General features: G+C 42.1%; 1 protein-coding gene across 2 annotated transcripts in view; it reads left to right on the forward strand.

The window, feature by feature from the left end:
- Positions 1–27,489, forward strand: part of SERPINE2 (serpin family E member 2) — a 228,189-nt gene that overhangs the window by 93,775 nt on the left and 106,925 nt on the right. For both annotated transcript variants that reach the window (XM_086943905.1, XM_086943906.1), the window contains one exon: positions 12,577–12,771. In XM_086943905.1, the coding sequence (XP_086800031.1) occupies positions 12,577–12,771 (195 nt within the window). The remainder of the gene's footprint in view (positions 1–12,576; positions 12,772–27,489) is intronic.

A 27,489-nucleotide genomic window follows, 5' to 3' on the forward strand; every position in this document is an offset into this window, starting at 1 on the left:
GCAAATGCAGTATCGCATGTGTTTCACTTCTATAAAGTAGAGGATAATCCAACTGAATACGTTCCTTTTGAGGACATTGAAATTCGACTATCTTACCAAGGGCATCTGCTCTGGTTTAAAGGCGCCCTACAACATCAAAATCGCATTACCAGGCTCGGTCCACTAGGTAGACCAGGAGCAACATGGCCGGTACTAGCCAGCTCTACACCACATATTTTCATTGAAGAAATGTCGAGTGAAGAACTATTAGTTCAACTAGTCATGCGGACTCTAACAGTCCAACCTCCTATAAGGATTCCACAACAAACCCCTCACCAGGGGAACATCAATAAAATGACACCACAGTCTATACAATCAGTAATTTGTAAATTACCCGCAAAAAGGGAACAAATTCCATTCTGGATAGCTCAAATTGCTCAAATAGAGGCCGTATTTCCTGACCGTACACCTCATGAAAAACACAGAATTTTAACAATCTGTTTACCAATGGGGATCGCACCACACCTGGAGGACTGCAACACTTTGGGTAGTCTTTGCTGCAATTTACACAAAAACACATGGTGTTCCCTCTATGGCAGTTATATCAGACTGTGAGAAGTTGGCCTGGTATATGATAATCTCTATTCTAGTGAGCACCTTGCACCATTCCAAACGACCCTTATTGTGATTGGTTGTAAGTCAACCTTATAGACCAGCTATCCTAGGGGTAGCATGGACAAAAGCAGTCTTAGGCTAAACTAAGAGGGCATGTGAAGCCAGCTGTTTTACAATATGCAATCATTTTAACATCAAATGAAAGGACACCACACAAGTTATATATTATAAAATATATATTTATTACCAGAATAATCCCCTGTACTCTGTATGAGGACAGAAGCACAAGCGTTAAACCAAGAACTTCATATAACCTACAAAAGTTGCACAAATATTGATAGTCCCTGGTGGCCACCCAAACCATATACTAAAATAGTGGTATAAGAACCACGTCACGAACAATGGTAAGGCCTAGGGCCTTGAGAATCGCTGGGGCTACAGTGGACTCTGTTGTTCGAGCTCCGGCGGGAGCAACAACAAAGAGAACCTTTGCGCGCTGATGGTGCCTGCTTGTGCAGGGTGGTCACTCCTTGACCACAAGGGAGATTCTTCAGTCTTCTATGTCGAGTAGGATGTCAGAGTCCAGAGTTTCGTATCAAAGTTTCAGTCAGGATGATCTAATGTCTATGGGAACAGCCCCTACCTTTATTCCGAATCAAGGGGCTGGATCTCCTGCTAGGTCCCTCCTATGGGTGGGACCCAGGAAGGGGGTGGTTACACCCCTTTCCCTTTGTCCAGTTTCGTGCTAGAGCTGGAGTGCCCCAGCACCGGTTTGAACTGGACTTTGCATTGGACACCTTGTGTGCCCCAGGCAGTGTCATTCAGCCCTCCCTGCCCCAATCCACTATCTCCTGTCTGGGTGGTGCTAGCACCTCCCTGTGACAGGAAACCTTTTGTCCAGGCCTCCCCTGCTGGAGTTTCGGTCAGCAGCAGGAGGCCAGACTTGTGTCTGTGGCAGCAGCATACATTTTGTGATGCGGAGGCTCTGGTTAGATTTAACCACGTTTAAGGAAAGTAACATGTCTTCTCCCTCTAGAAGGGTGGAATGCTACCCCTGTTGCCAGGACTGGCGAGGGGGTAGTATTCCAAAGCGTATGACTCCTTACATGACCTGTTTTGATAAAGCCAAACCATAGTTAGCATTTAACCGGGAGGTTCATAATGCACTAAAGATTATATGGTATGGCAATATCCTAGAACAGCTATAAGGACATGGTTCCGAAAGCTACAGACAGGCTCAGCTCGTGCTAGAGCACCATCTCCCATAAAACCAAGCACTCTGCCTCCAGAATTGTTAAGGCCTGCCATAGGAGTGACTTATAGGTGCATATGTGTGCAGATATAGGTTTAGACATGGGTATACTATATCTAAGCAAGGGGTGATTACACCACCTTGCCCCAGCGGAGTGATCAGCCAGTTGTCAGTTTGGATGGCCAGCCAGGGGTGGCAAAGGATATGCTGCAGCCCCTGGTAGGCCTTGGATGCACTTATGCCCCTATAGTACACTGTACAGGGGCTGATAAGGTGACCCAATTGGTGATGTACCTAGGGTACATGGAGTCCATTTTAAAGAGAGAGCAGATAGCCTGGGGCCCTGATTAGCAGGATCCCAGGCTAACTAAGTCGAAAACCAGCTAAACACTAGGCATAAAAATCTGGGGTAACCAATGTCTGGTATCCACCTTCCTACAGACGTCCTGAAACCGATTCAAAATGAATACGGGGCAGAGCCTGCTTTAAATCCTGATATAAAATTACTGAAAGGTTTCAAACAGGTCTCCGCTATAAAATTTGTTAATATTAAAGGTGAAGCTGCATCCGTGGCGATCCGCCAAAAAATAAGGGACATTGATATAACTGAGCCAGAATAATTGAAAAATCCTACGAAGAACTAGATAGAGATAGTTTAGGTGGGAAACCAGTAAAACCCCAACTAACAGAAAATCCTGAAAAGGTCTTTATTAAAAACACTCTCACTACTCCTAAAAAGAAGTGGGAAAATACTAAACTTCTAATGAACAGCGTTCTCAGTCCAGAGGAAGGTCTCCTCAAAAGGAGCCCTCTGAAAAGAGTTATAACCTCAGGAATAGGGATAATTTAAGAAAACCTGATAGATATCAAGATACTGATACACGTTCCTCTCGTAACTTTCAGACTTCCTCACAGAAATCTGAAAGAAGAACGCGTGAAGTCCAAAGACGATAAACACGTTCCAAAAAAAAAAACCAATTCACCAAAAAGAAGGTACCAGGTCTAAAAATCAGACCAGCCGAGGATCTTGAGGACACAACTAAAGAACGGGGAGTGGGCCCAGACAATGCTGGACCGCGCAGCAGATACACACAAGATGATGGACGGAATGTTGCACAATGGCAAAACATTCACCCCCAGTCACAGATCTGGGTTTAATCGATCGTTATTTTGCTCACCAAGCCACCCCAGTTTTAGACGTGGCCATAAGCAAATCAGTCTTGACCCTGTGCCTCATGGGAACAGTCCAGCCCGAACTGCCAAGCCATGTCTTCCCTGGACCGGAATAAAGCATCCTAGGACCAGTTTCTGGCTATCGGCTGTCTTCAGCCAGGATAGCTTGACTCCAATGGCTTAGTGAACACAGGACCCATGTCTGGGCATACCCTTCCCACATAGGGTGAACAGCAAAACACGAGGATGGACAGAATGTTGCACAATGGCAAAACATTCACCCCCAGTCACAGATCTGGGTTTAATCTATTGTTATTTTGCTCACAAAGCCACCCCATGACAGCGCAGCAGAAGTCCCCATAGCTCGCAAGATCTTGAAGGATCATCTGGAGACAGTGGACTTTAATGAGTACATTCAAGTTGAAACCGCTGATACCAGGGTTAGTGTACCCCATAAGTTATATGAAGTAATGCTCCGGATGGAGGGGGACATAACTAGGAAAATGAGAGCACTCTTTTGGGAGAAGCTCTCCAAGGGTTATGACCTTCTTCTAGCTGAAAAAGGCTGGCCACCAAAATTTGTCTGGGAGTGCTCACATGGCGAAGACCTCATTATGCCAGCCTTCTCTAATCACATTCTGATTAATTTAAAATACACCTATGCCAGAAAATGGGCTGTAGCCCAGGCTCCAGCATTATATAAAAATCATGTAGGATGAGGATTCTCCTCACCATAAAATCCAGTTAAAAACACAGCCAACTGCACAGAGGCAGTATCCAGTTAAGCAAGAAGTCCAAGATGAAAGATTTGAACAAACCGTCCATACCTACACCCGATAGTAAAAACACTTCAGTGGGAGGGGTCGACATAAAATTTATTTTTCTAAAAAACAGAACTGATCCGGATTGGAAAAAATGGTTAATCTGGCCCACAAACACAAATAACTGTCAAGATCGATTCCTGAACAAGAGACCAGGGTTTACAGTAACTAGGCCAGATCCATGATGTGTCCAGAGACAACATCCAGGGATAGTAACAACATACAATGTAGGAAAACTGCCTTGAGTGGTTACAAAAATCTACACTTAGAGGTTAAACAAAACTTATCTTTACTTAAAGATGGCGTTGATTTAAGGGACTTCTTACAAGGTCCGGCAAAACAATGTCATAAACGTTTCATATACGCAGATATATATGCCACTTATGATGAAGCTTGGAAAGCGACACAGGCGGAGACTGCAGAAAGAATACGAGAAATTTATAGTATTAATTTAGAGAAAGCACTCTGTAGTTGACAATGGGTTAAGGACTCTGTCATCCAGAATGTATTTTTTGGACAGCATAGTGTCCTCTGCGATAGACATAATGGAACAGGACTTGCTCATGCTACAGCATGGACAGTCGCAATTAGGTTCTATAATGCTTTTAGGCTGGACGTTGCAAAATCTTCATTCTGGGTATGTGCCATGGCGTCTAATCGACACCACGTCCTTGTTTTCTTTATTTAACCATACAGATAAACAAATCACTTTGGCACACGGAGGAGCAAACTATATGGTGCTGAGCATTGAAAAACTGGAAAGATTACCATTAACTGTTTCAGAAAAACCTGCAACAGAATGGCTAATACACTGGACAATCACTCTGCCAGTCACAATGTTCAATACTGTTTGAAAGATATACCAGTTGCCGTGTATGAAAGGTTGGGTAAGGAATACATAAAGTCAACCTGGGAATTACCAAACACTCACAAATGTTGGAGTGGGGGAAAAGAAGTATTTCTTAGTGGTACACAATGTGAAAGCGCACTAAGCGGTACACTTTTATGCCAGGGTATTAATTTACATGGAGCCTGTGAAGTTTCTTCAACCAACTTATCCTGCGACCTGCAAGGTTCTCCAGCAGCAGTGATGGATCCAATTTTTAGGCAGCTTTCTAGCGGGAGCTTTATAATGTTGAATGGTCACAGCTGTTGAATGATGCCAGGAATAGCCGATCTCGTAACTGTCAGCGTCACTTGTTGTATACAAGTATTGTTTCCTAAAGCGAAGACAAACTGGGAGTCGCCGTTATGGCCTTCACTGAGCATCTCTTCTGTTCGAATTGATACTTTAAGCAGAATGAAAGCCATTCTTTTACAAAAAACTGTGCCACTGACCTCGTCCAAAGAGACGTATGAACTACAAGTTGCAAGATCCTCTGCAGAGATGCATGACCTTTCATCCACAAATAGCCCCGTACATATCGTAGAAATGTTAGGTCATATCTTAAACATGTTTGATACCAGTGGTATTATACATGTATTTAAGACCGTTTTTTCGGGACTGTTAGCACCATTTGAAGCAGTCCTCAGCGTTTTTCCAAACTTCATGCACTCTGTGTTCGGCGGCCTGCCTCATATTTTGGGACTTGTAGCAGGAATACTATTCTTGTTCCTTCTGCTCTGATATGGCAAGTCCATTCAGCAGCGGCACCCAGATTACCATAGAGAACCACTCTCCTGGCAATGAAGTGTTGTGAGCGCATGATACGAATACTGGGCCTGGCTCGGTTAAGAGACCTGAATACAACGTGGTTCCTATCATTCCGACCAATCTGGCAAGATTGCAGCTTACCTGTTCTACAATGCCTGCTATGTAGAGGAGAATGAGTTTTGGAAATCTGTCTAACACTTCCATCAGCACTGCCAACGGATGTTGATACCTTGCTTGGTTCATGCATCGTGTTGTCCCCAGCGTCTACCAATTCTGATGACGGCATTCATTGAGATCTCAGACTCAATCTGCTGACGGTGAGATACGAGGATCGACCGGCACACAGGTACCATCTCCGACTAACGTTGCTAATGCGGCCAACGCTGACCGCGATGCTTCACATTTTTGTGCAATCGGTTTACTTAATGAAGTGGTCCAACTTTAACCTCCTGTGGTAGGAGAAAACATCAAATCTTCTAAGCTGGCAAAGAAATAGTCTAACGCGAATGCCTTTTGAAGTTAGCACAGAGCGTTCTATGGAACTCTGTATTCGACCTTCACTTTTCATAAAAAAACTTCCAACTTTAGACCTCTATTTTTTGCGATTTTTGACTTTTCCAAAATTAAACCTTTTTTTTTTTTTTTTGGCACAAAGTAATCTGTTTAAAGTAGAACTATTCTTAGAGAACAAGAATTCTTTGAAACACTTCAGAGACCATATTTGATCTTGTCCACAACCTAAACAGTTTATATATTCGGTCATGGAATGGTCTCGACCTTTCTTCTGTATTTAAGAGCCATTTCATAAATGTTATTTCATGACTCATTCTGATAAGCATTTTTCCAATTTTACACTACATTGCTTTGAATGAAAATATTGCTTTTTTGATATGCTTACAGCACAAATGCTCATCTTTCATGTACAACCATTTCAAATGCATCATTTTATGTATTTTGGAAGGGATTTTTACACATCATGCTTTAGATATGTTTAAAAATGCTTAGAATTTAGCAATAACCAACATAATAAAGTGGAGTGGGTGTTGTGTAGCATTTTAGAATCCAAGTGTAATTTACCGATTCATGCCCTTCTATAGGTATAATTCACATTGCCCTTATATAGACATGGAAATCATACCCATATTTAGACATAACCCATCCATTCCAAATACAGGCATGGCTACTTCCACTAGTTCCAAAAAACCACAACGATTTCCCGGAAAACTCTGCTTCAACAGTCAAGGACATCCCCTTGCTTGGATATTAATTTGTCCTAGAAATCATGGAGTTTTCAAAGAACTACCATTCCCTTGGATTTGTTTGACGTTATTATGTCAGACTTTACGTCAAACTAGGCACCTTCAAGGTAAAATATGCCTACACTGGTTCGGAGCAGCTAGACTATCTACTTGCCCGATGCAGCTCACTACAGCAAGTGCCGAAGGAAGCCGTTCCTCCAGCTGACACACTGATCGAGAGGCTGCCTTTCTCTCGCTGAGAATCCAGCTCCAGTGTTTCCAAGCTCCCTTCGCAGGGTGTTGTAAAATAGAGTCCCGAGACAGATACCAGATCTCCTTCATTCTAAAACCAAGGTACGGGGCTGATTAGACCCGAAGAGATCTTGGTTAGATTCTTAGCAAAGACAAAGTAAACCTATGCTACACCTCACTCACTTCTTCCCTCGTACTAGACTTAGGTTGGGTACATTAGGGTAGGCGTATTTTAGAAGCACCAGTTGAGTACTTTTAGCATTTGTTATTTATGTATGTATTTATCTATGGTCTAGGAACCATACAATGCTTTTACAGTATTTTATAATACTCTTCTTACTGTAAGCATTATACTTGGCAATCAGTATTAAGATTGTAACAGTTCACTTTACATGCTTGAGAAAGAAGACTGGTCAATAAAACCCTTTTTATTGAAAACTCCAGTCTCCTCTATTTCTCTGCACCTCTGATGAAACAAAGCATGCACGATTGACTGAGTAAAATATCTATTTATTGTTTCCACGACTCTGAAGATCAGTTATTCTTGGGGAAACAAAGTTGTCATGTTTATGCGGTTGTCAGAAATAAATCCATTCTTTATTCGAAAATGTTTCTAGTGACCTCTGAGCTAGCTGGCACTCACAATTAAGTCTAATATTTCCGATAGAGACCTAGTCGACCGAAGTCCTACGTCAAATCTATAGGATATATTATTTCAATGCGCATAGCCTATTGGGTATATAGGAACTACACTACAGAACCTGCAAAAACAATTACATTGTCAGAGGAGCTCAATGGCATCTCTGGCCATTGAGAAATATTTAAAACCCCTAATTTCAGAATCTGAGTTATGATTTTAGTGCAGGAGTACTGTTCAGACTGCACTTCAGAATTTTTTTCCAGACGTAATATAGATAAACCGGCCCCCGGTCTATTTTTAAGCTACCATCCCATGAACCAAATCCCTGTATCTTTAATTCATAAAAAGGGTTAAACTGTCTCTGTAAATGCATGATCTTAACACATTAAGTTGGATTATGTTTTGGAAATTGGAAAGTCCTAAAAGTAAAGAACTCTGACAATCCCTCTCTGACTAGGCAAGAACATGGAATTGCTTAAATTCACCCCTCCCCCCCCCCCCCCCAGTTTCTTACAGAGGTGCTCTAGTCTCATTTTGTCATCTATAGAAAATATCAAGCTCTACATTTTCAAGAGTTTTCCTCCCTTAGCATGGGTAGAAAACACCTCCTGTTCTGTGGATCATGGTGTCTCAGCTGTCATCCGGGAGACACCATGATCCATAGAACAGGAGGTAATATTGCTTCTAGATATTAAGATTGAGTAAAGACCTGATATTTTAATTTGCCTACCATAAGTAGCCGAGTCCGAAGTTGCAGTAATTCATATGCTAAAATCAAAGCAAGAGCTGCTCAGCCCTGTGATCAAATGTTCATCCTAGAGATAGCCCCTCAATTGTCGTCCTAATTACACACAGGGATTACTTGAAGTTAAATGGCAGTTAAATGGCAATAATGTATAGCCAGCAATGGTTTTGTCTTCATCAGGTGGGCTCTGAGGACTGGCTCTCCCTCTGGTCGTTGGGACCATGTGCCCACTTCTGTTCACTAATACACCTATGCAAAAAAGTTTGCTACCCACATCTTTTCATGACTGCTGACTTCCTTTCAACTACGTGTAACTTATTTGGCATTTCTTGCTCTCCACTGTAGTTTTTCAGGTCCTACTCCCTCATAATGACCTATCGGGATCTCTGCGCAGCAACGTTTTTTTAGTGCTTCATAGTCCGAGAACGTAGTTTAACAAATCCAATAGTAAATTTCCTGCAAAATAAAGTACGCTACATAAGTTTAAAGTATTCTTTCTCTAATTTCATTCATTTTCCAGATAAATTCGGGTGTCCTCGGGTAGTGTTTTGAGAAGTTGGTGTCGCACAGCATATATTCTTCCATCATTCCATTTATTCGCTTTATTAACCCCTTCCATGCTCATGACGAGCTCAGCTCGTCATGCAGTACACTGGTCGTGTGCTCATGACGAGCTGAGCTCGTTATGAATAATGGGGAACATCACTTTTCAGCACAGGAGGGGAAACGTCTTAGCAGTCATGTGGTTAAGGCAAGGTAATCCCAAGTGCACCAATGCATTCAGTGGGAACCCTTCATCAAGGAACTGAATGTGGTTTGGAAAGTGGATAAACAAAACCAGACATGTAAAAAATCAATAGGTCACGAGAGTTAGAACTATTGGCAATGAATTTTATTATGGAGTGAATGTATGTTGGGTGGAGTGGAATTCTTGTGGAATTGTGTGGTGTGTAATAGTGTGGTGTGTAATAGTGTGCTGTGGAATGAATTTGTGTAGTAAAGTAGATGGTTTCTGCTCCTGGCAGGATGCAGAGCCCTGTTTGGGAAAGAGGCAGTCTCATTACACCTTTTCCGTAAGTTTGTGTGCCTTATAGAAAGCCCTATGCTTTAAATCTGCGAACTTATTTTTTTTTTGGGTGCAGTGCAAGATGTCCTGTGCATTAATGCAGGTTATATAAATATTTTCACACAGTTGTAGGATGTTGCCTGTGTGCAGCAGCTGCGAGTCGAAGTGGGGGGGAATGGGGGTACAGTACTGCACAGGGCTATTAAATGAAATGCAAGCAACAAGAGGTGGGAGGAGGAGGAGGCAGCCGAAGCCGCAGCCCAAGGAGAGGGAGCTATCCGCAGTACCAGGGTCTATCGGGAAGAGCAGAAGGGAGGAGAGCGAAGAACGCCAGATGGACCGAGGCTACAGGAGGTGGCCACACTGAGGAAGTGGCTTGCAGGAGAAGCAAAGCGAGAACAGGAGGGAAAACTACCTCGGCAGCCTGAACTGAGTGAGGAGACTCCACCACAACAGACTTGGTATGAAAAGCACAAGCGGAGGATAAATAGGAGAAGGCGGTGCAGCGGCAGAGCTGCGAGCAAGTGGTACACCTATAACAAACTTGAGCAGGAAAAAAAAAAGTTCCAGAAAACAAACACTTACACACAAGTGGAACCATACCAATAGTTAGGCGTACCTCCTTGGGCATTAACAGCTGATGAAAAGGAGGAATAAAGAAGAAAGATCACCCCTTGGAAAGCAAGTATTTTTGAAGGACTGTCCGAGTTAGCAATAAAAAGCCAATGGGTGGGTTGTAAGACTTAACCTAAAAAGTGGGCAAGTTGACAGATATGCATAAATGCAAAAGATTAGGCACACCGAAAAAGTGACACCAGCATGTGATCACATCGTTCTTTCCCCAAATGTCAAATAACCTTTGCCAGTATTAATGGTGTTTTTATTGAATGTTTGAGAATGCAAATTTCTCTATGATCGGCACTATTTTTTAAGAACCGCAGCCAGAGACTGTGGGCCAAAACCCTTGAACCTTGGTGTTGTGGTAGCCTCAAGGTATGTCCAAAAACTCTGGTCTGCTGAGTAGTTATTTAAGAGCATAGACTACTTTAACATTTGAGTGTTTTTTACTGTTCATGGGGGCGCACCAAAAATAGAAGTCCAAGAAGAAATAAGTAGAAAAATGTTCTTTATTTATCTTTATCCATTTAAAATACACGTCATCAATAAAATATGTCACGAGTTCAGCCAACGCGTTTCACTCCCTACCAAGGAGTTTCTTCAGGGCGCTGCAAATCTTTTTGGTATGTTGCGTTCCAGGGTTCCTTCTATAATCACGCTCGTTTTTTGATGCCACTCATTTGTTCACTCCAGCATATTTCTTAAGAATATGCAGTATCTGTCTTTCCTGCTCTTATCACGTTTTCGTGGGCTTAAATTATCTTGTCCACAGATCAGTTCCGGTAATCCACTGTTTTACCCGTCCCTGACCGTATTCGTTTATGGTATTTGCGGTACTGTATTGATCGACGTTCAGTTTCAGCGTCTCGGCATGGCTGGTTCCAGGCTGACTTGAGTGTTTGTTGAAGGAGAATAAGAAAATGTTTACAAACCGATATATGCATATGTGTGCTCACTCTGTTGGAGCACTTGTTAAATCATTTGATCAGGATGCAGAGAAATTGGCTTGTAGATTGAACAGCTTATGACGACGACAAGCCAAAATGAATCTATCCAGATGCTTGAAGCAGTTTCTTCAAACCTAATAACTTCCTAAGCTGACACCCAAACTGCTGAACAGGTCCAAATTGAGCACTACTTCAAAAGCACAAGTTGATCACCTCATGAATATTAAGGAGGTAGGTTGCAATTTGTGACCCATTAGGAATCGCAGCTTTCACTGGTTTGGTGGCCTGCTGAGGTTAGCAGACCACCATGTCTGATTGCTTTTTAATATATAAATGCAGCCTGTTTTCCTTAGAGAAAAATGGGATGCATTCGAAAAAAATGAAACTTTGCAGTTTTAGTTTTTAAGTGTATGCATCGGTCCCATGGACCCCTGCCTGCTTTTAATCTGTTGACCGCGGCGCGAATTCTGCCACGGTGCGGGCGTTTTAATCAGTGGGTGGGGTTCGGAAGGCCCACGGCCGTCCTCTGCACCCGCCCACTGTCACGTGGGATGGCTGGGGGCTGTCTGCACCGAACGGGTTAAATATTTTTATTTGCATTCTGGAAGGGAAAGAGGTGCTTTAGGGACCCCATCAAATGCAGATGTTTTGCAAATGCATTTCGGTCTCAAAACATTACATTCCAGTATGATTTGATATGAGGAAGGGATGCCCTAAACATGCCCGTCCTAATTCCAAATTAGTATGCATTCTCAATTCTAAACTGCGATTCAATAACATGTTACAGAATGCCAGTTTCGGATTAATACTTAACATTAACTTTCTGGCACAAACTGGCTGTTTGTGACCAGAAAAATGTTTGATACATATAGCCCTTAGTACCTTGAATTTTAAATATAATATACTGTGTGTATTTTATCTGTTGTCTATTAACTCCATATGGTAACTTTGTATTGAATTCTAATAAAATAATTAAGGAAATCTGAGTGTAAGAACAGAGATAAAACTTGGACTGAAGAATAAAGCATTGGACAAAGGGAGGGGGGGACGAGGCTGAATCAAATGAGGTTAGTTTGACTGGAAGTAGACATTTGGGAACATTTTAAGGAGGCTAGAACCTTGTAAGAAGTTTGGCAATTAGTTACAAGTTTAGGTAACAAATGATTGCCCTTTAAATTTGTTTATGGGCCACATTTCAAGTGCCCGCTATGCGAGTTGTTAATTTTGCTCCTCAGAGATAACGATCTTGTGGTTCACTTATCTACAGGGATGTGAAATTAGTGGAGATTTTGAGGTGAACCCTTCATATCTGTTGAGAAATCAGGAATTATAAGGATCATGTAATTCTGAGTGCAATTCACCCAGTAATTCCTCATTTGGCTCCAATATTTCACCTGGAGATTCTGGTGGTGAAATACCACAGTTCCACAAGAATCTCACAACTACGATGCAACCAGTCGCTGCCATTAGTGGTGTCATCAGAACTGCAATGGATTTCTTAATGAAGCCATTAGTAGTTTCATCTGTGCATTGTTTATTCATTTTTGTAAAGGTTATGTATTTCTTTCCTTTTTAGGAATGATTGAGAGCCTGATTGCACCGGAGCTTATTGACAGCGCACTAACCAGGCTCATCCTTGTCAATGCGCTGTATTTCAAGGGGCAATGGAAATCGCGATTTCAACCTGAAAATACAAAAAAGCGTAACTTTAATGGACCAGATGGTGTTTACCAAGTACCTATGATGTCCCAGTTGTCTGTCTTCAGAAGTGGTAAGAGTTTCCATTAAAACAAATACTTTGATCATCTACAACCCACTTTACAGAACCTGATAATGCATTTGTTGCAGATTCACACACAAAAAATCTTTGGAGAGTTAATCTTTTTCTTGAGGAGCCTTTTAAGGTGTTTTGTTTCTAAATTCACACTAATTAAAAATGTATGTGGAAAGGTATAGCAGTGGCTAGTTTCCAGGCTAACTCACTGGAATTTAACTTTACTTTGTTAGGTTAGCATTTGCTCGGTACAGCATGCATGGTAGAAATTCAATTTTGGGGATAGGATCAATTCCATGCATTTTTCTTCTTTGTGTTAAAGCCTTTGCCAACAAGATGAAATGCTGTTATGTACACCTCAGCTAAGTTTGAGGGTTATCGCTTTTCCTGTCCCATTTTGGAAAGCGATTTAGTCCAGCGCTTGACAGGTTGGTCTAACTCTAGGAACATTTCGATTGTGGGAAAGGATCATATAGGAGTTTGTGAATGCTCGCAGACGTGTGTGGCCATTTTAAAAACTTACAAGAAAAAAGATTCCTTGATCTGCCTACCACCTTTTGCTTGTGAGAATTACTCCTGCTTAATTATAGGCAATTGCAGAATCATTTTTTTGTGGGAATAAATAGACCTACACATTCGAGGTCACCTTTTGTGACGGTCTTGCATGCCTAGGTCAAGACTTTTTTATGAATGTATTCATACGACTGAAAATGTCTTTGCTCGTCGGGCTCTTTTTTTCTATGTTATCCGGTATTGGGCATTTGTTATAATGATGCAGTCATCGCTCCGTTACATTTTTCATTGAAGAACATTATTGACTTTAAGATAATTTATCATAATTCAAAATGGGGAATTAATAACTTGACTTTTTACAGCTTTACATTTCTTTTCCAGAAACCGTCACATTTGTGTCCAGTTTTATTAAAAATTACATAACGTTGGCTAACTTTTAATAAAAAAATAATCTTCTGTTAAATTTGACATGACATTATCTTAAAACTAGCCTCTTCCCCCGTTATTGTTTCTGCCCTACATAGTTTTATCAGCAAATAGTGACCTTTTCAAAAGAAAGTTAGTAAATGACCGGCACCCTCGCAGGATGCTGTAGTAATATATTTGCGACGGTGTGTTGAAAATGTGCCACCGGCTGTATACGATACCCTTACCACTCCCCTGCTCAACGAGAGTGGCTCATTTGTTATTTGTGTGACGCTTGAATTTTTCACAGTCCATGACTTTAGTGATGGCTGCACCCCCACTGTATCACTTAAAAGCGTCCCTATGCATAAAGCCCTAGCTGTTAAAGTTTTCGTTATAGGTTGTGCAAGCTGACAACAGAACTGCCGTTCATTGAGCTGGTACAACATTGGGGCAAGGTCCAGGTCTTTAATTCCACCGTTGAGCCAACCAAACATGTTTGTTCTAGGCTGTTAGTATGAATCTTTTCAAAAGTACCGTAATCTGTGTATTCGCAAAGATTCATTACACTATTTGCACTTGCCGACTGCTGTCTGCCATGTTGAGGTTCCACACATGCACATTCATTATTATGACCTGTAGGCTTTCTCCTAACTGAAGTGGGAGGTCTTCGGCAATGTCCATGTCTCAAAGTGCTGAAATTGCTGGTACTTTGTTGATTTAGTTATTATGTTTCTGTTGCTGAACTGTTATTTTTTTTTTTGCCTTTGGCTTCTAGCATTTTTTTAAGTCCTAGGTACAATCGACATCCAAGCTGGGTTTCTTATCATAACGTTTAGAAATTCACTCTTCTTGCAGTACAGCAACAAATGAAACATTCACTGAGTGCTAATTGCATTTTTTTCTCTATAGACGCATAAATGCGTTCATTTATTTTTAGCTGCCTAAATATCTAATGCTAAGTGGTTGGTGTAATGGCACCCCTTCTATTTTCAAGGCTCATGTTTCAAGCTGCTATTTGTGTTAAGATATTTAATGTCTTGAGTTTTTATTGAAATTCAGTTTGGATAATTCTCGAACGCAGTTCCACATCTCTAGTGTGTTTTCTGCAAAACCCTTGATACTAATTTAGAACCATTCCTCCATAATAGAGTCCCAATGTCATCTTTTTTTTTTTTTTTAGGTCTATATAGAGCTAACTTTAGCGGTCTGTTTCTAGATCGCATGTCAGCAAAACGTCAGGTTTTTTTTAATGAAGAAATATAACAAGTGAGTGGACTTTGGGCCCGCCCAATTCAGGGATGGACATGTCCTTTTTTTTTTTTTTTCTTATCTTTGCCATTAGTTGCATTGGCTTTTTGTAAAATCCTTTTTTTTTTCTCAGGATAGTTTGTGTCCCATTTTGTGAACCGACTACGTGTTGGTGATTTGGTGATGAGGGCATTATGTAGCTTTTACTTTTGATTGTTCCTCTCATGGTCACCCCTCATCTCCGCTGTCCTGTCCCCCTCGCGGTCTCTCTCGCATTCAGGCATCTCGACCTCTATCACCTCCTAGGAAGTGCTGGAATTTTGAGTACTCAATAAGTGGGTCACAGTCTTGCACCTTTGGTATCCAATATCCCATCAGCCCCTGCAGTTTCCTTTTGAGAAGGTTCTTAAAGATGTCTGGTGCATGCTGGAACATAAAATAAAACAGTAAACAAAATTTACACTTCTCTATTAGCATTAGAATTTTTGTTCAGCGTCTAACCTGTGTGGTCTAAATACTTGCACGTAACCCGGTGCGATTCTGTAAATTTCTAAAAAAAAAAAAGCATGCTGGAACGCCACCTGACACACTGGACTGCTACCACGCAGGGTCCCCACTTGCCACTCGCCTGTTTCATTGATATGGCATCAGGCAAAATGGCTCCAGGTTTTATCGTAGGCAGCTCAGAAGCGACTAATTCACAGCACACCTACTGGTATAACTCTTCTTTGGTGATTGCAGTCTTTCTCTTTACTTCTCGTTAGAAGTGGTTTCCTTCAAATTCCAAACACCAAGTGTGCACCATCACATGCAGTATTTATGAATCCGATATTTTAACGGTCTTCATATCACATCAATAAATTCCCTTGGTTAAGAAACAAATTCCATTATTTTTGTAAACTGATAAAATGTAGCTGCTCCCTCTGGCATCTTCATCACAAACTGCTTTAGGTTATTTATGCATAAGCTTCATCTTGTATGTAAAATGATCTTGCAACAGCTGTTTGAGGTGTTGCACATTGCAATGCATGGACACGTCCAACAATGACAACCTGCTGGAAACCGACCCTTAGTTCTTTCCATGTGCCGTTTGTATTCGTGCTCATTAAATTATTACAGTTTCAAGTAAATGCAATTTTATTACAGCTTTCCGTCTGTTTTTATATGCTGACCATGATGTGTTTCATTAAAATTTCACAGTTCAGTGCGATTGAAAATCACTCCTTCCTCTCATGCAAAACAGGAAGTGTTGATAAAATGTTCTTCTGTACCGTTTGCCTGAAATTTTACACATTTACTCACTTAAAATCTGGAAAGATCACCCATAGATAAATAATCTGGCATTTACAGTGGTGATAGATGCTTATGGGATCCAAAGTAAAAGCTTAAGAGTACGATTCAGAAAAGGGGGTGGTGATGGACAGAGTATCTGAATTAAGCAGAACACTCCTACCCAGTCCAAAGATCAGGGCTTGATCCATCACCATTTTTTAGCTCACTGCCCCATCCCAGCTCAGAACCCGGCTACATGCAAATTAGTCTGTCTCTGGCCCAGTGCATCATGGGAACAGGGCAGACCAAACTACCAAGCCAATTCTTATACTGGGAAGGAAACAAGCTTCCGGGGACCGGTTTCTGGCATTTCAGCCGTCTTCGGCCCGGCTTGCTTGAATCCTGATGGTGCAGTGAGCAAGGGACTCACATCGGAGTATACCCTTCCACGCTTATGGGGGACAAAACGATTCGGAAAAGGGGGTGGTGATGGACAGAGTATCTGAATTAAGCAGAACACTCCTACCCAGTCCAAAGATCAGGGCTTGATCCATCAGAGTACAGCCTGTTACATCCAGTATTGTCCCATGCGAGGGACCTATAGTACCTGCATCGGGAAATGGCAATTGCAGCTTTTCAATCAATCAGCATTTGTATAGCGGAAACACGGTCACCTCTAGGGGCATCACAGGCATGCAAATGTGTACCGTAAAGCAAACCTGTTGGCTTTGCCAGTGCTTGTTCTTCTAGCAAACTGCCACAGAAGGCCCTACATGTTTATCTCCTCAAGCCTTCTAGGCCATATACGCTTGATTTTTGGATGCTATTCTTTGTCCAGTCGTTAGAAAATGTAATTCCTTTCCCATGAGAAAAGTGACATTTTGTCTGGATCTAATTGTAGTGGATGTGACCGCTATTGACCTTCTTTGCCAATTGGCCTCATGGGTATTTACACTGGCATGAGATCAAGGAAACCTGTATTGTGGCTGTTGTACCTAACAGTCTCCTTGGCAACTGACCGCATATGTCGTATCCGCGCTCATGTGAATACTGGTTGTGCATTGCCATAGGGCTACTCTTACATACTTCGGTTCGCTGGGAATTACTCCACATGCATTAAGAATGTATTCTTTGCAATTTTTAGAATATCTAACCCAAATAATAAATATCCCCATCTACCCACATCTCATTAAACCAGCGTCTGTGTAGCGTTCATATTCTTAAGCATCATGTGGATGTAGTAATGATTTTTTTTTAAATCAGATGTAATATTTTGGCTCATAGTACCCTCCTATAACTACAGGTTATCCATTTCAAGAGCAGTCTCTAGACTTTGCCAATCCAGTGTTAAGTTTCATCCGACTGTCACTTGGTACCCTTCACCTATGAGGCTCTCCATAACTTAGTAGACACATGTATAGAGCATTCGCTCTCCCAGATTCAGTGTCAAAGCTGAAAACCACGTTCACTAGGTGGGTGCTAATTTCCGTGGCCACACCTCTGGGGTTGGCACACATGCTCTGCATGGCTTCACCATTTTGAAATTGAGCAGAGGGCGACACTGAGATTGTTTGCAGTAGGACACACGTAATGCTGCAAAAGTGAGTAGGACTACCCCTGAGAACGTTTTCCCTGTTGGTTAGGGAGGGAACAGGAGTTTCCCCGACCCACAAGCTAATACTAGACATAAATATGGCAATCAATCTATCATACAAATTTGTGTAGCGCGCTACTCACCCGCTAGGGTCTCAAGGCACTGGGGTGGTAAGGGGAAGAGTCGCTGCTGCTCGAACAGCCAGGTCTTGAGTTGTTTCCTGAAGGACAGGCGGTCCTGGGTCTGCCGTAGGTGGGTGGGGAGGGAGTTCCATGTCTTGGCCGCCAGGTGGGAGAAGGATCTTCCGGCAGTGGCTTTGCGAATTTGTGGGACGGAGGCGAGGCTGGCGGATCGGAGCTGGCGGGTGAGTGCGTAGAATGTGAGGCGACTGTTGAGGTATTTGGGGCCCATGTCGTGGAGAGCCTTGTGTGCGTGGGTGAGGAGTCTGAACATGATCCTCTTGCTGACGGGGAGCCAGTGCAGATCTTTCAGATGGGCAGAGATGTGGCTGTGACAGGGGATGTCCAGGATGAGTCGTGCCGAAGCGTTCTGTATGCGCTGGAGTCTTTTCTGGAGTTTGGCTGTGGTTCCAGTGTAGAGGGTGTTCCCGTAGTCCAGACGGCTGGTGACGAGGGCCTGGGTGACAGTCTTTCTGGTTTCGGTGGGGATCCACCGGAAGATCTTTCGGAGCATGCGCAGGGTGTTGAAACAGGATGACGAGACAGCGTTGACTTGCTTGGTCATCGTGAGGGAGGAGTCCAGGATGAAGCCCCGGTTGCGTGCATGGTCCGTTGGCTTGGGGGCGGTGCCCAGGGGCCACCAGAAGTAGTCCCAGGCAGAGGGGGATGGGCCCAGGATGAGGACTAGTGGAGAAGTGTGGCTCAATCATTAGAGCGGCAGACCCTGATGCAGAGGTCTAGCCCGGGACCAGGTGGGTTTTGGGCTCAAAATTCCACAGACCTGATAATTCTCACCTCGGTGCCTATTCCAATCATGGAGTCCCACTCTGCAACTCTGGGCAATAGCTTGCTTAATCTACACAACGGCCCCACAATGCTAAGGATGTCTGGCTTTCACCTTGGGGCTGCTCAGGAGTGGACAACTCACAGGGAAAGCCAGGATGGGTTCCACAGCGGTATTTGTACAAGTGCCTTGAGACCCTTGGGGGTGAGTAGTGCGCTATACAAGTATCAATTTACAATTTTACAGGACTTCCATCTTGTCTGAGTTCAGTTTCAGACGGCTGAGCTTCATCCATTCTGTGGCATCTTTCATTCCTTCCTAGAGGCTGGCTCTGGCGGGGTCGTTGGTGAGGGAGAGGATCAGCTGGGTGTCTTCAGCATAGGAGATGATGTTGAGGTTGTGTTGGCGTGCGATGGCTGTGAGGGGGCTCATGTAGACGTTTAAGAGGGTGGGGTTGAGCGAGGATCCCTGCGGAACGCCGCAGATGACTTTCGTGGCCGCGGATCGGAATGGGGGAGGCGGACTCTGGGTTCTTCCGGCGAGGAACGATATGATCCACTTCAAGGCCGTTCCTTGGATTCCGGATTTGCTGAAGCGCTGTGTCAGGGTGCGGTGGCATACGGTGTTGAAGGCTGCTGAGAGGTCCAGGAGGATGAGGGCAGCTGTTTCCCCGTTTTCTAGCAGGGACCTGATGTCGTTGGTAGCTGCAATGAGCGTGGTCTCGGTGCTGTGGTTTGCTCAGAAACCGGACTGCGAGGGGTCGAGGGATCCGTTTCTCGGAAGGCGGAGAGTTGTTAGTTGACGGTCTGCTCGATGACTTTGGCAGGAAAAGGGAGGAGTGAGATGGGGCGGAAGTTCTTGAGGTCCGTGGGGTCCGAGGTGGGTTTCTTCAGGAGGGCGCTGAGCTCGGCATGTTTCCAGCTTTCCGGGAAGGTGGCGGATGCGAACGAGCTATTAATGATGTCCTGGAGTTTGGGTGCGATGATGGCAACACTTGTTAGATTCTTCTGAACACTAGTGGACCTGTGGAATTCAGAAGGAAGACTGCGCCTGTTGTTAATACCTGTGAGAAGGGCTGGACCTCCACCATATGTTCCCAGAACAAAGAAGTGGACTTCAAGGGTCCGTGGGTTGATGTCCTGTTAAGCTATAGGGCTACAAAAGGTGCAAGACACCCTTGCTTGAGGAGCCTAGCTGACAATTTCCAACTGTACCAGCCCTGAACCCTGCTGGTGGCTTCTGCTGGAGTGAATCTTGACCCCCATTTGCTGTTCCTGAGGTCTTGGGACCTTTAACTGTGCATAAGTGTACTCCTCTGAATTTATTGAAAAACCTGGCACTTGGAAACCTTTTGGCTTCAAAAACCTCCTGAGGTCTGGAGCAAACCTGCTGGAGCAAACCTGCAAAAGGCAGTCAGATGAAGGTGCGTTGCAGCTGGGACAAAGATTTAGGTTGCTTCCACTCAGAGCGTTTTCCATAGCAGCAATTGAGTTTCAGTGCCATGTCGAAGAGAGGGTATCTGGCTTTGTGGAGCCCTGTTGGGCTACAGCTTGCTGCCTTGTCCACTGGAGTTATGCCACTTCCAAAAAAAGTGATTATGTCCAAGCATTGAAATCTTCAGCGAGGTAAGGCACCAAAGTATCTGGCCGGCGAGGGGGCATGAATTTTTAACTTCTCCCTCTTGGAGCTTTACCGACAAAAGTGAAGTACTTCACTGGAATCTCGTCTAATGACGGTCTGGCCCTTCTCTGATACAACTGCCTTGCCCCACTGATTTTTTTTTTTTTTTTTAACTTTTATTTCAGAAACTAGGGCAAAAGGTAAAACTTATGACTGGTTTGAACCTGGTTTCCGTATCAGACCTGCATTCCATCTTAAATCAAGTTTGGGTTCAAGCGCAACCAGATTCCCGGGGTTAACACGTAACGCTTGTTGGAGCAGTTTGTATTTAAAACTCTAACAATTCAGATCTCCTGTTCCCTTTTTGTATGTTGGTCATTTTAGTGTAATTTTGTTCATTAAATATTTTTTATAAATTGGAGTGGAATTTTTATTTGGTTCGGCTTTTGACTTTTTAATTGTTTGGTACTTCTGAATGCTTCAGTTGTGTGCTCTGTGCGATAGCTATCCTGTTTGTGCTTCAGTTTAATTTACGCAGGTCTTTACTGCGCCTAATAAGATGAGGATTTTGCTAGTTTGGGACTCCGTTCACCTCAACTAATCCACTTTCCCGTAAACATTAAATAAGGTAAGTGGTTGCTTGGAACTTAAGAGCATATTCTTTACCGACTGGGGTAGTTTGGAAACTTGATCTCTGTATCCATTTAGAATCTTAGAATAAAAATAGAACTACCTGCCAGAAAACCCAATTGAGTTGTGTTGAATGTTATTAAATATCGCTGTTACTGTCTTGCCCTTGGGCTTTATTCAGTTTGAATTCCAAAATGACTACAAGTAACTCATCAAATATTATAATTGTTTCAATATTTTACATCCTGGCCTTTGTTAGGTTAGTTATGCCCAGATACAACAAAGCGAGGACTAAAAGGTGCTAGACCACGGGTCTTCATCCTTTGCTGTAATAAGAGCTACTCCAGTTTAATGAAGCTCATACTGAGCTACTAATATTTGTGTGTTAATATTGACCACATTAGATACTACATTAGTGGCCACCCCATGCAAGATAAGGGGCAGTGATCAAACCATTGCATCAGACAGAGTTGCCAGCAGTAATCCGGAAAAGGCTTTATCAATCCCGAATGCTGTGCATGGTTAATAAATGACAGCCATCGTTGCAATGCTCTGGCGCCAAGGTGATACTATTAGTAAGAAGTCTTACAGAACCGTCTGATGTATGATTCAAATATCTGATTTAAATGTGTGTATATATATATATATATTTTTTTTTTTATCTTGAATGCATGCTTTTCCATTCTGAACGCTTGTGAGGTTAATGCCGCTCAGTACATACCCGTCGGAGCCTCCCCAAGCTCTGTGTGGAACAACCTGGTGGCCGAATCAGCAGACCACCTACGGGGCAGTGTCTGTCGGGTCTTCCTATTAACACCCCATGCACATTCAAGTGCACAGAAGTGCCTCCGATATCCAGGTGCCCGCTGGGGTCCACATAAACGGTGATTGACCCGCAGGGTAGGGAATGTTTGCCCCTGTCCTCCATGAGGGCCCCTATAAAGATGGAATCGTGCAGAATAGTAATAAATGGTGATTTATTGAAGATAAATCTCGCAGCAGAGAAACACCTCCATTCTCTTCCCTCAGCTCTCCAACTGTCCCACAGTCTAGAACACCAAGACAGTGGAAGCAATCTTGGAGCGAGGAGGAGAGCGAGACCAAGCACGAGAGCAAATGCGATATTAGTTTGCATACATAAAATATAAAATGGCATACATAGGTAACACATCTTCCCCCTTATTAAACTTTTTTTAAAACATTGCAACATCATCTGACATAAAAAAAATGAATTCTAAAACGTCATCTAACAAATATAATCTGACATCCATTTAGGTTAATAACAAACTCGCTTTTCCAAACGCTTCTGGTTTACAACAATTTCATTTAGTTCAGAACCAATCTGCAAATCTTGAGTCATCAAAAGGTAAAACAACATCAGCAGTGTCCCCAGGAGGTAAAATATCACTATTCCCAACAACTGCATCAGAATTGATGTTGGAAGAATCAGAAGGAACATCCCACTCAGAAAAAGGATCAAAAGAGCGAGTAGCCCCCAAAGGTACTGATTTCTCAGACCACTTTGAAGAAGGATGAAAAATTGCTACCATTTTCAAATTCCAAACTTTACCATCTGACAATTTAACAGCATTTTTGAGGACTTTGACAACCTTTAAGGGTTTAAAGAATTGACTGACCTTTACAAACCTTCCAAGGTTTTTTAACTCTTACCCATGAACAAACATTGACAGACTGTTTTGGTATGTTTCAAGTTGTACTTATCATGGGACTTTTTGCACTTATCCACCATTCTTAACCGGACTACTTCAGTAGGAATAGTACTAGAAGCAGCCTTTAAAAGCCATTCAGGATTACATTTGGTTCTTGCACCCGACCCCATATAACATCAAAAGGAGAAATACCCAAAGAATCATGAGGAGTCGTTCTGTACGTCCACATAGTTTTAAATATATCTGTCTCCCAATCAGATTGATTTTGCAAAGCCATCTGAATAGAGTTCTTTAGTACTCTATTAAATCTCTCGATCATGCCATTACCAGAAGGATTATAGAGAGGTGGTTCTATGCTTGATACTAACTCTTTTAAAATACTGTTGAAATAAGTTGGACATGAACTGAACACCATTATCGGAAATAACCTGAACACCATTATCAGGAATAACCTGAACAGGCAACCCTTCACAAAAGTTCTATCAAGAAATTTTTCCAACAATCTTGATGACAGGCCATCTACAAAATAGATCTGAGTGCAATTGCATATTTCTTCTCCGGACCAATAGGACCCATAATATCTATGGCCACAGTATGCCAGGCTTTACTGGGAATGAAAGACTCACCTAACGTGAGTCTAGTAACCAAAGATTTATCAGGATTGCAGCAAGCTAAACAATCCCGCACAACTCTCTCAATCAAAATATCTACACCAGGCCACCAAAACCAATGTTGAACTCTGTTTAGTTTTGATAATACCACAATGTTCCTCATGGCATAAGTTGACAACTTTAACTCTTAAGGAGCTGGGAGGAACCACTTTATCACCTCTAATAATAAAATTGTTTGTGACAAAGTTCTTGTCTAACTTCCCAAAAGGCTTTAAGCGAATTTGGAATATTACTCTTACAAGGCCAACCATTGTTAATGAACCCTCACAATTGTTGCAAAGATACATCCATATTGTAACTTGTTAACCATTCATCTTTAGTGAAATTGGATATCCCCTCATTGAGCACCAAAGCAACCTGCTCTACTTACAAATCAGAAGAATCACATTCAGAAATTTCCATAGGTAACCTTGACAAGAAGTCTGCAATAACATTCTTCTTGCCAGGTACATAAACAACCTGATCATTATAATCTTGTAACCGAAGGAATAATCGTGCAATTCTGGCGGAAGCGTTAAGAATACCCTCCGTCGTTAACAATTTAACCAGGGGTTTATGGTCAGTGCGTACTAGGCAAAATCTACCCCAAACAAAAGATCTAAAATAATCCAAAGCCCAGGTACAGGCAAGGGTTTCTTTTTCAATGACGGAGAATTTCTCCTCCGAATGGGACAAAGCACGTGAGGCATACCCCACGATATTCTCCTTACCGTCTGATCTTATTTGTGATAACACACCACCTAAACCCTTATTGCTAGCATCAACCGCGATAACATTTTCTAAATCTGGATCAAATCCTTTAAGGGCAGGCGCTTCAACAATTGCAGATTTAATGGAAGAAAACTCATCCTGACATTCTGAACTCCAGAAAAACTTAACTCTATTTTTAAGAAGTTGCCTGATGTTATACATTTTTGAAGAATAATTTCTAACAAATCTTGAGTAGAACTCCGCAAGTCCTAAAAAAGATCGAACTTCTTCTTTGTTCGACGGATTTGGAGCATCACGAATAGCTTCAATCAAGGAACACTTAGGCGAAATACCTTCTTTGGAAAGAGTATGGCCTAAATACGTGATGGATTTCACGGCAAACTTGCATTTAGAATGTTCAACGGTTAAGCCCTTGGATTCAAGAATGGAAAGTACCTCATTGAGAATTGTCATGCTCATTCCTATCAGCACCAAAGATAAAAATGTCATCCTGAAAACACCTTACGGTTTTCATCTTACCAAACAGATGGTACATCAACCTCTGAAAGATGGCAGCTGCAGAAGCCAAACCAAAGGGAAGCCGTTTATATTGAAAACCGCAAAAAGGCGTGATGAAGGCTGTCAATTGCTTGCTTTCCTCAGCTAATGAAATCTGATGGTAGGCAGCAGATAAATCAATAGACTAAATCCACTCCGCATCTCTCGCAAGCGACAACATTTCAGGAATTTTGGGAAGGGGAAATTTGTCCACCACAATATTATTTAAATGCTTACGGTCAATGCATAATCTTAATTTGCCATTACTACGCCTGGCAACTACAATTGGAGAAATCCACTCGGCAGACTCTATAGGCTCAATTTGTATCACCTTTAACAAGTTTATCCAATTCTTTCTCTACATCATTCCTAAGAAGGATAGGAATGTGTCTCACTTTGTGCACTTTAGGACAAGCATTAGATTTTAATACGATTTTGTGTTCAAAATCATTAAGGTTACCGATGTTTCCATTAAAAACTTTCGGAAATTTCTTTAACTCCTCACAAATCATTTTCATTAACCATAACGGGCTCAGTACTATTAGGATTGAGAATTATGTCTAACTTGCCCTGATCCTTCCAACCTAGGACAGCTGGCCCTTTTTTAGCAACATACAACTTACTGAAAGTTTCTCTATTCTTTAAACTTAAAAACTAAAGGTCTGAATCCAACCATAGCAATCTTCTCCCCAGAATACCCCTCAGGTTCAATATCTGAAACAAAGTTTGTTACCTAATCTTTTGACAAAAAGGATTCCCAAGTAGCCTCATCAATCGTGTAAGGGGGTCCAGTCTGCATACATTTGAACAAACTCCTCCCATAATCATGGTACACAAGGGTTTTTTACACGACTTGCTGTCAGTCATTATGTTCCAAATAAAATGGTGAATAGACTCATCACAGGAATCCTTAATGGTAAGTTTCTTGATGCCCTCATCACCATCACTGGATTCACAATCTGGTTCATTTAAACACTTTACTTTCTTACCACCCCCTTTCCTTTTGGATGCTCTGGTAAAATGGCCCATAATACCACAATTGGAGCAACGTTGCTTTAAGGAATGCAAAATTAGCTTGAGGCTAAATGTGAAGGGCTATCACATCTAAAACTAGGATTGCGGTTGAACTTTTTTTTTTTTTTTTTTTTTTTATGACTTTGTCGAACAGGAGTTGAAGATTTAAAACCAGATGCTTTTGCTTTAATCTTAACAATTTTAGCAGAAGTTTCAGCGATAGCAGTATCTTTAAGTAACTTTGCACTACAGCTTGACATTTCAGCCTTCCTGACAATACTAAGAACATCTTGAAGTTCAGCATCACCATTAATCCACAGTCTGTCTTGAACAGCTGGATCCTTATTGTGCATCACAACTTGATCTCTAATAAACTGATCTACCAAATGATCAAACTTACAATCCTCAGCAAGTTTTCTCAGTGCAGATACATATTGATCAACAGTTTCACTACTTTCTTGTTTACGGTGGAAAAAACGAAATCTGACAATACCAATGCATACTTTTGGTGCAAAATAAGTATTGCAATCATTTACAATAGCATCAAAAACATTTACATCACCACCACCCAAGGCTTTTGTCATCCCTTCATAAGCTTTAAGCCCACCAGGACCCAAAGAATGCAGTAAAAGTATTTTTCCTATCGGGTGTCATTTTTCCTTCCTCATCAATAGTGTTGATAAAGTTCAGTAAGTAAGCCTTCCATTCCGACCATTTCATGCATGGTTCAGATCCTGCATGCCAAAATGCTTGAGGAGGTTGGGTGAAATCATGTTGACTTATGTTGGAAGAGAAAATAAAAAAAATAAAAAATGCAGCTATTGTCAAGAATAAACTTGTACTGGAGTCAGTTGTGCAAGTAAAATATACACTTTAAAATGCTCACATCACCTTGTGTAAGACATAATAATAATAATGAAATTTAAATAAAGGTGTGCACATCACCGTGAACGAAATTCAATTACAGGTGTACACTTCAGCATTAACTTCTTGGAGAAATCTGCATGCAAAACCTTTATAAACATCTGCTGCTCAAACATAATTGCAGAAAATATGTACGAGCAGAGATGAAGGTGTGCGCGCTACAAAAGAATAGTGACTGCAATAACTCTTAATGATCACGGCCTTAATGATCAGCAGGTGTGCGTGTCACTGAAGTGTAACGAAATACACATCCAAAATGGTGGCACACAAGGGTCAAAGTACGTGACCTCACACGTAATGTGCACAAGGAACGTAATGTGCACGTCAGTCCTTCGATAAAGAATGCAGAATCTTGAGCTTGAGCTTGAAAAACCTTTATTTCGGTAAAAATTTACCATAAAAGACAATCGTATAACAGTACATTTAAGTGATTTGTACAATAAAATGTAAAATACATAAAAACAATACTGGAGAGGAGTCCTCATATAATAACAGATCCATACTCCGTCTATGTTTTGAGGCATTGCCTTCTCATGGACCAAAGGGCGCCCAGGTACTTGGCCATTGTAAAAACAATATGGTCTGACAAGTCAGTTTTTAGGACTCTGTACGCGTGCAGACACTTCTTAAGTCCCAGGTTTCGACATAGAGGTAGAATCCAGTGCCTACGGATCCCACGGTAAGCTGGACAGAAAAAAAGGATGCAGAATCATCAAGGCGAACTCTGCTGAGCTGTAAACTCTTGGAGCCGAGGTAAGGTGCTCGCGCAAGAGTGGCAGTTTGTTTGCTAAAACAATTAGCAGCGGGAAGAGAATATTTAGTTAATAAATTCAAGTTAACGGGCATATATGACCTGTATAAGATCCACACACCCCGTGGGCGATTCAGTCGAATAGGCAGCAGGTGGCACCCAAACAATGTAAAATACTTCAAAATCAAT

This window comes from Lissotriton vulgaris, chromosome 11 (assembly GCF_964263255.1).
Source record: "Lissotriton vulgaris chromosome 11, aLisVul1.2, whole genome shotgun sequence".
NCBI classification, from domain to species: Eukaryota; Metazoa; Chordata; class Amphibia; order Caudata; family Salamandridae; genus Lissotriton; species Lissotriton vulgaris.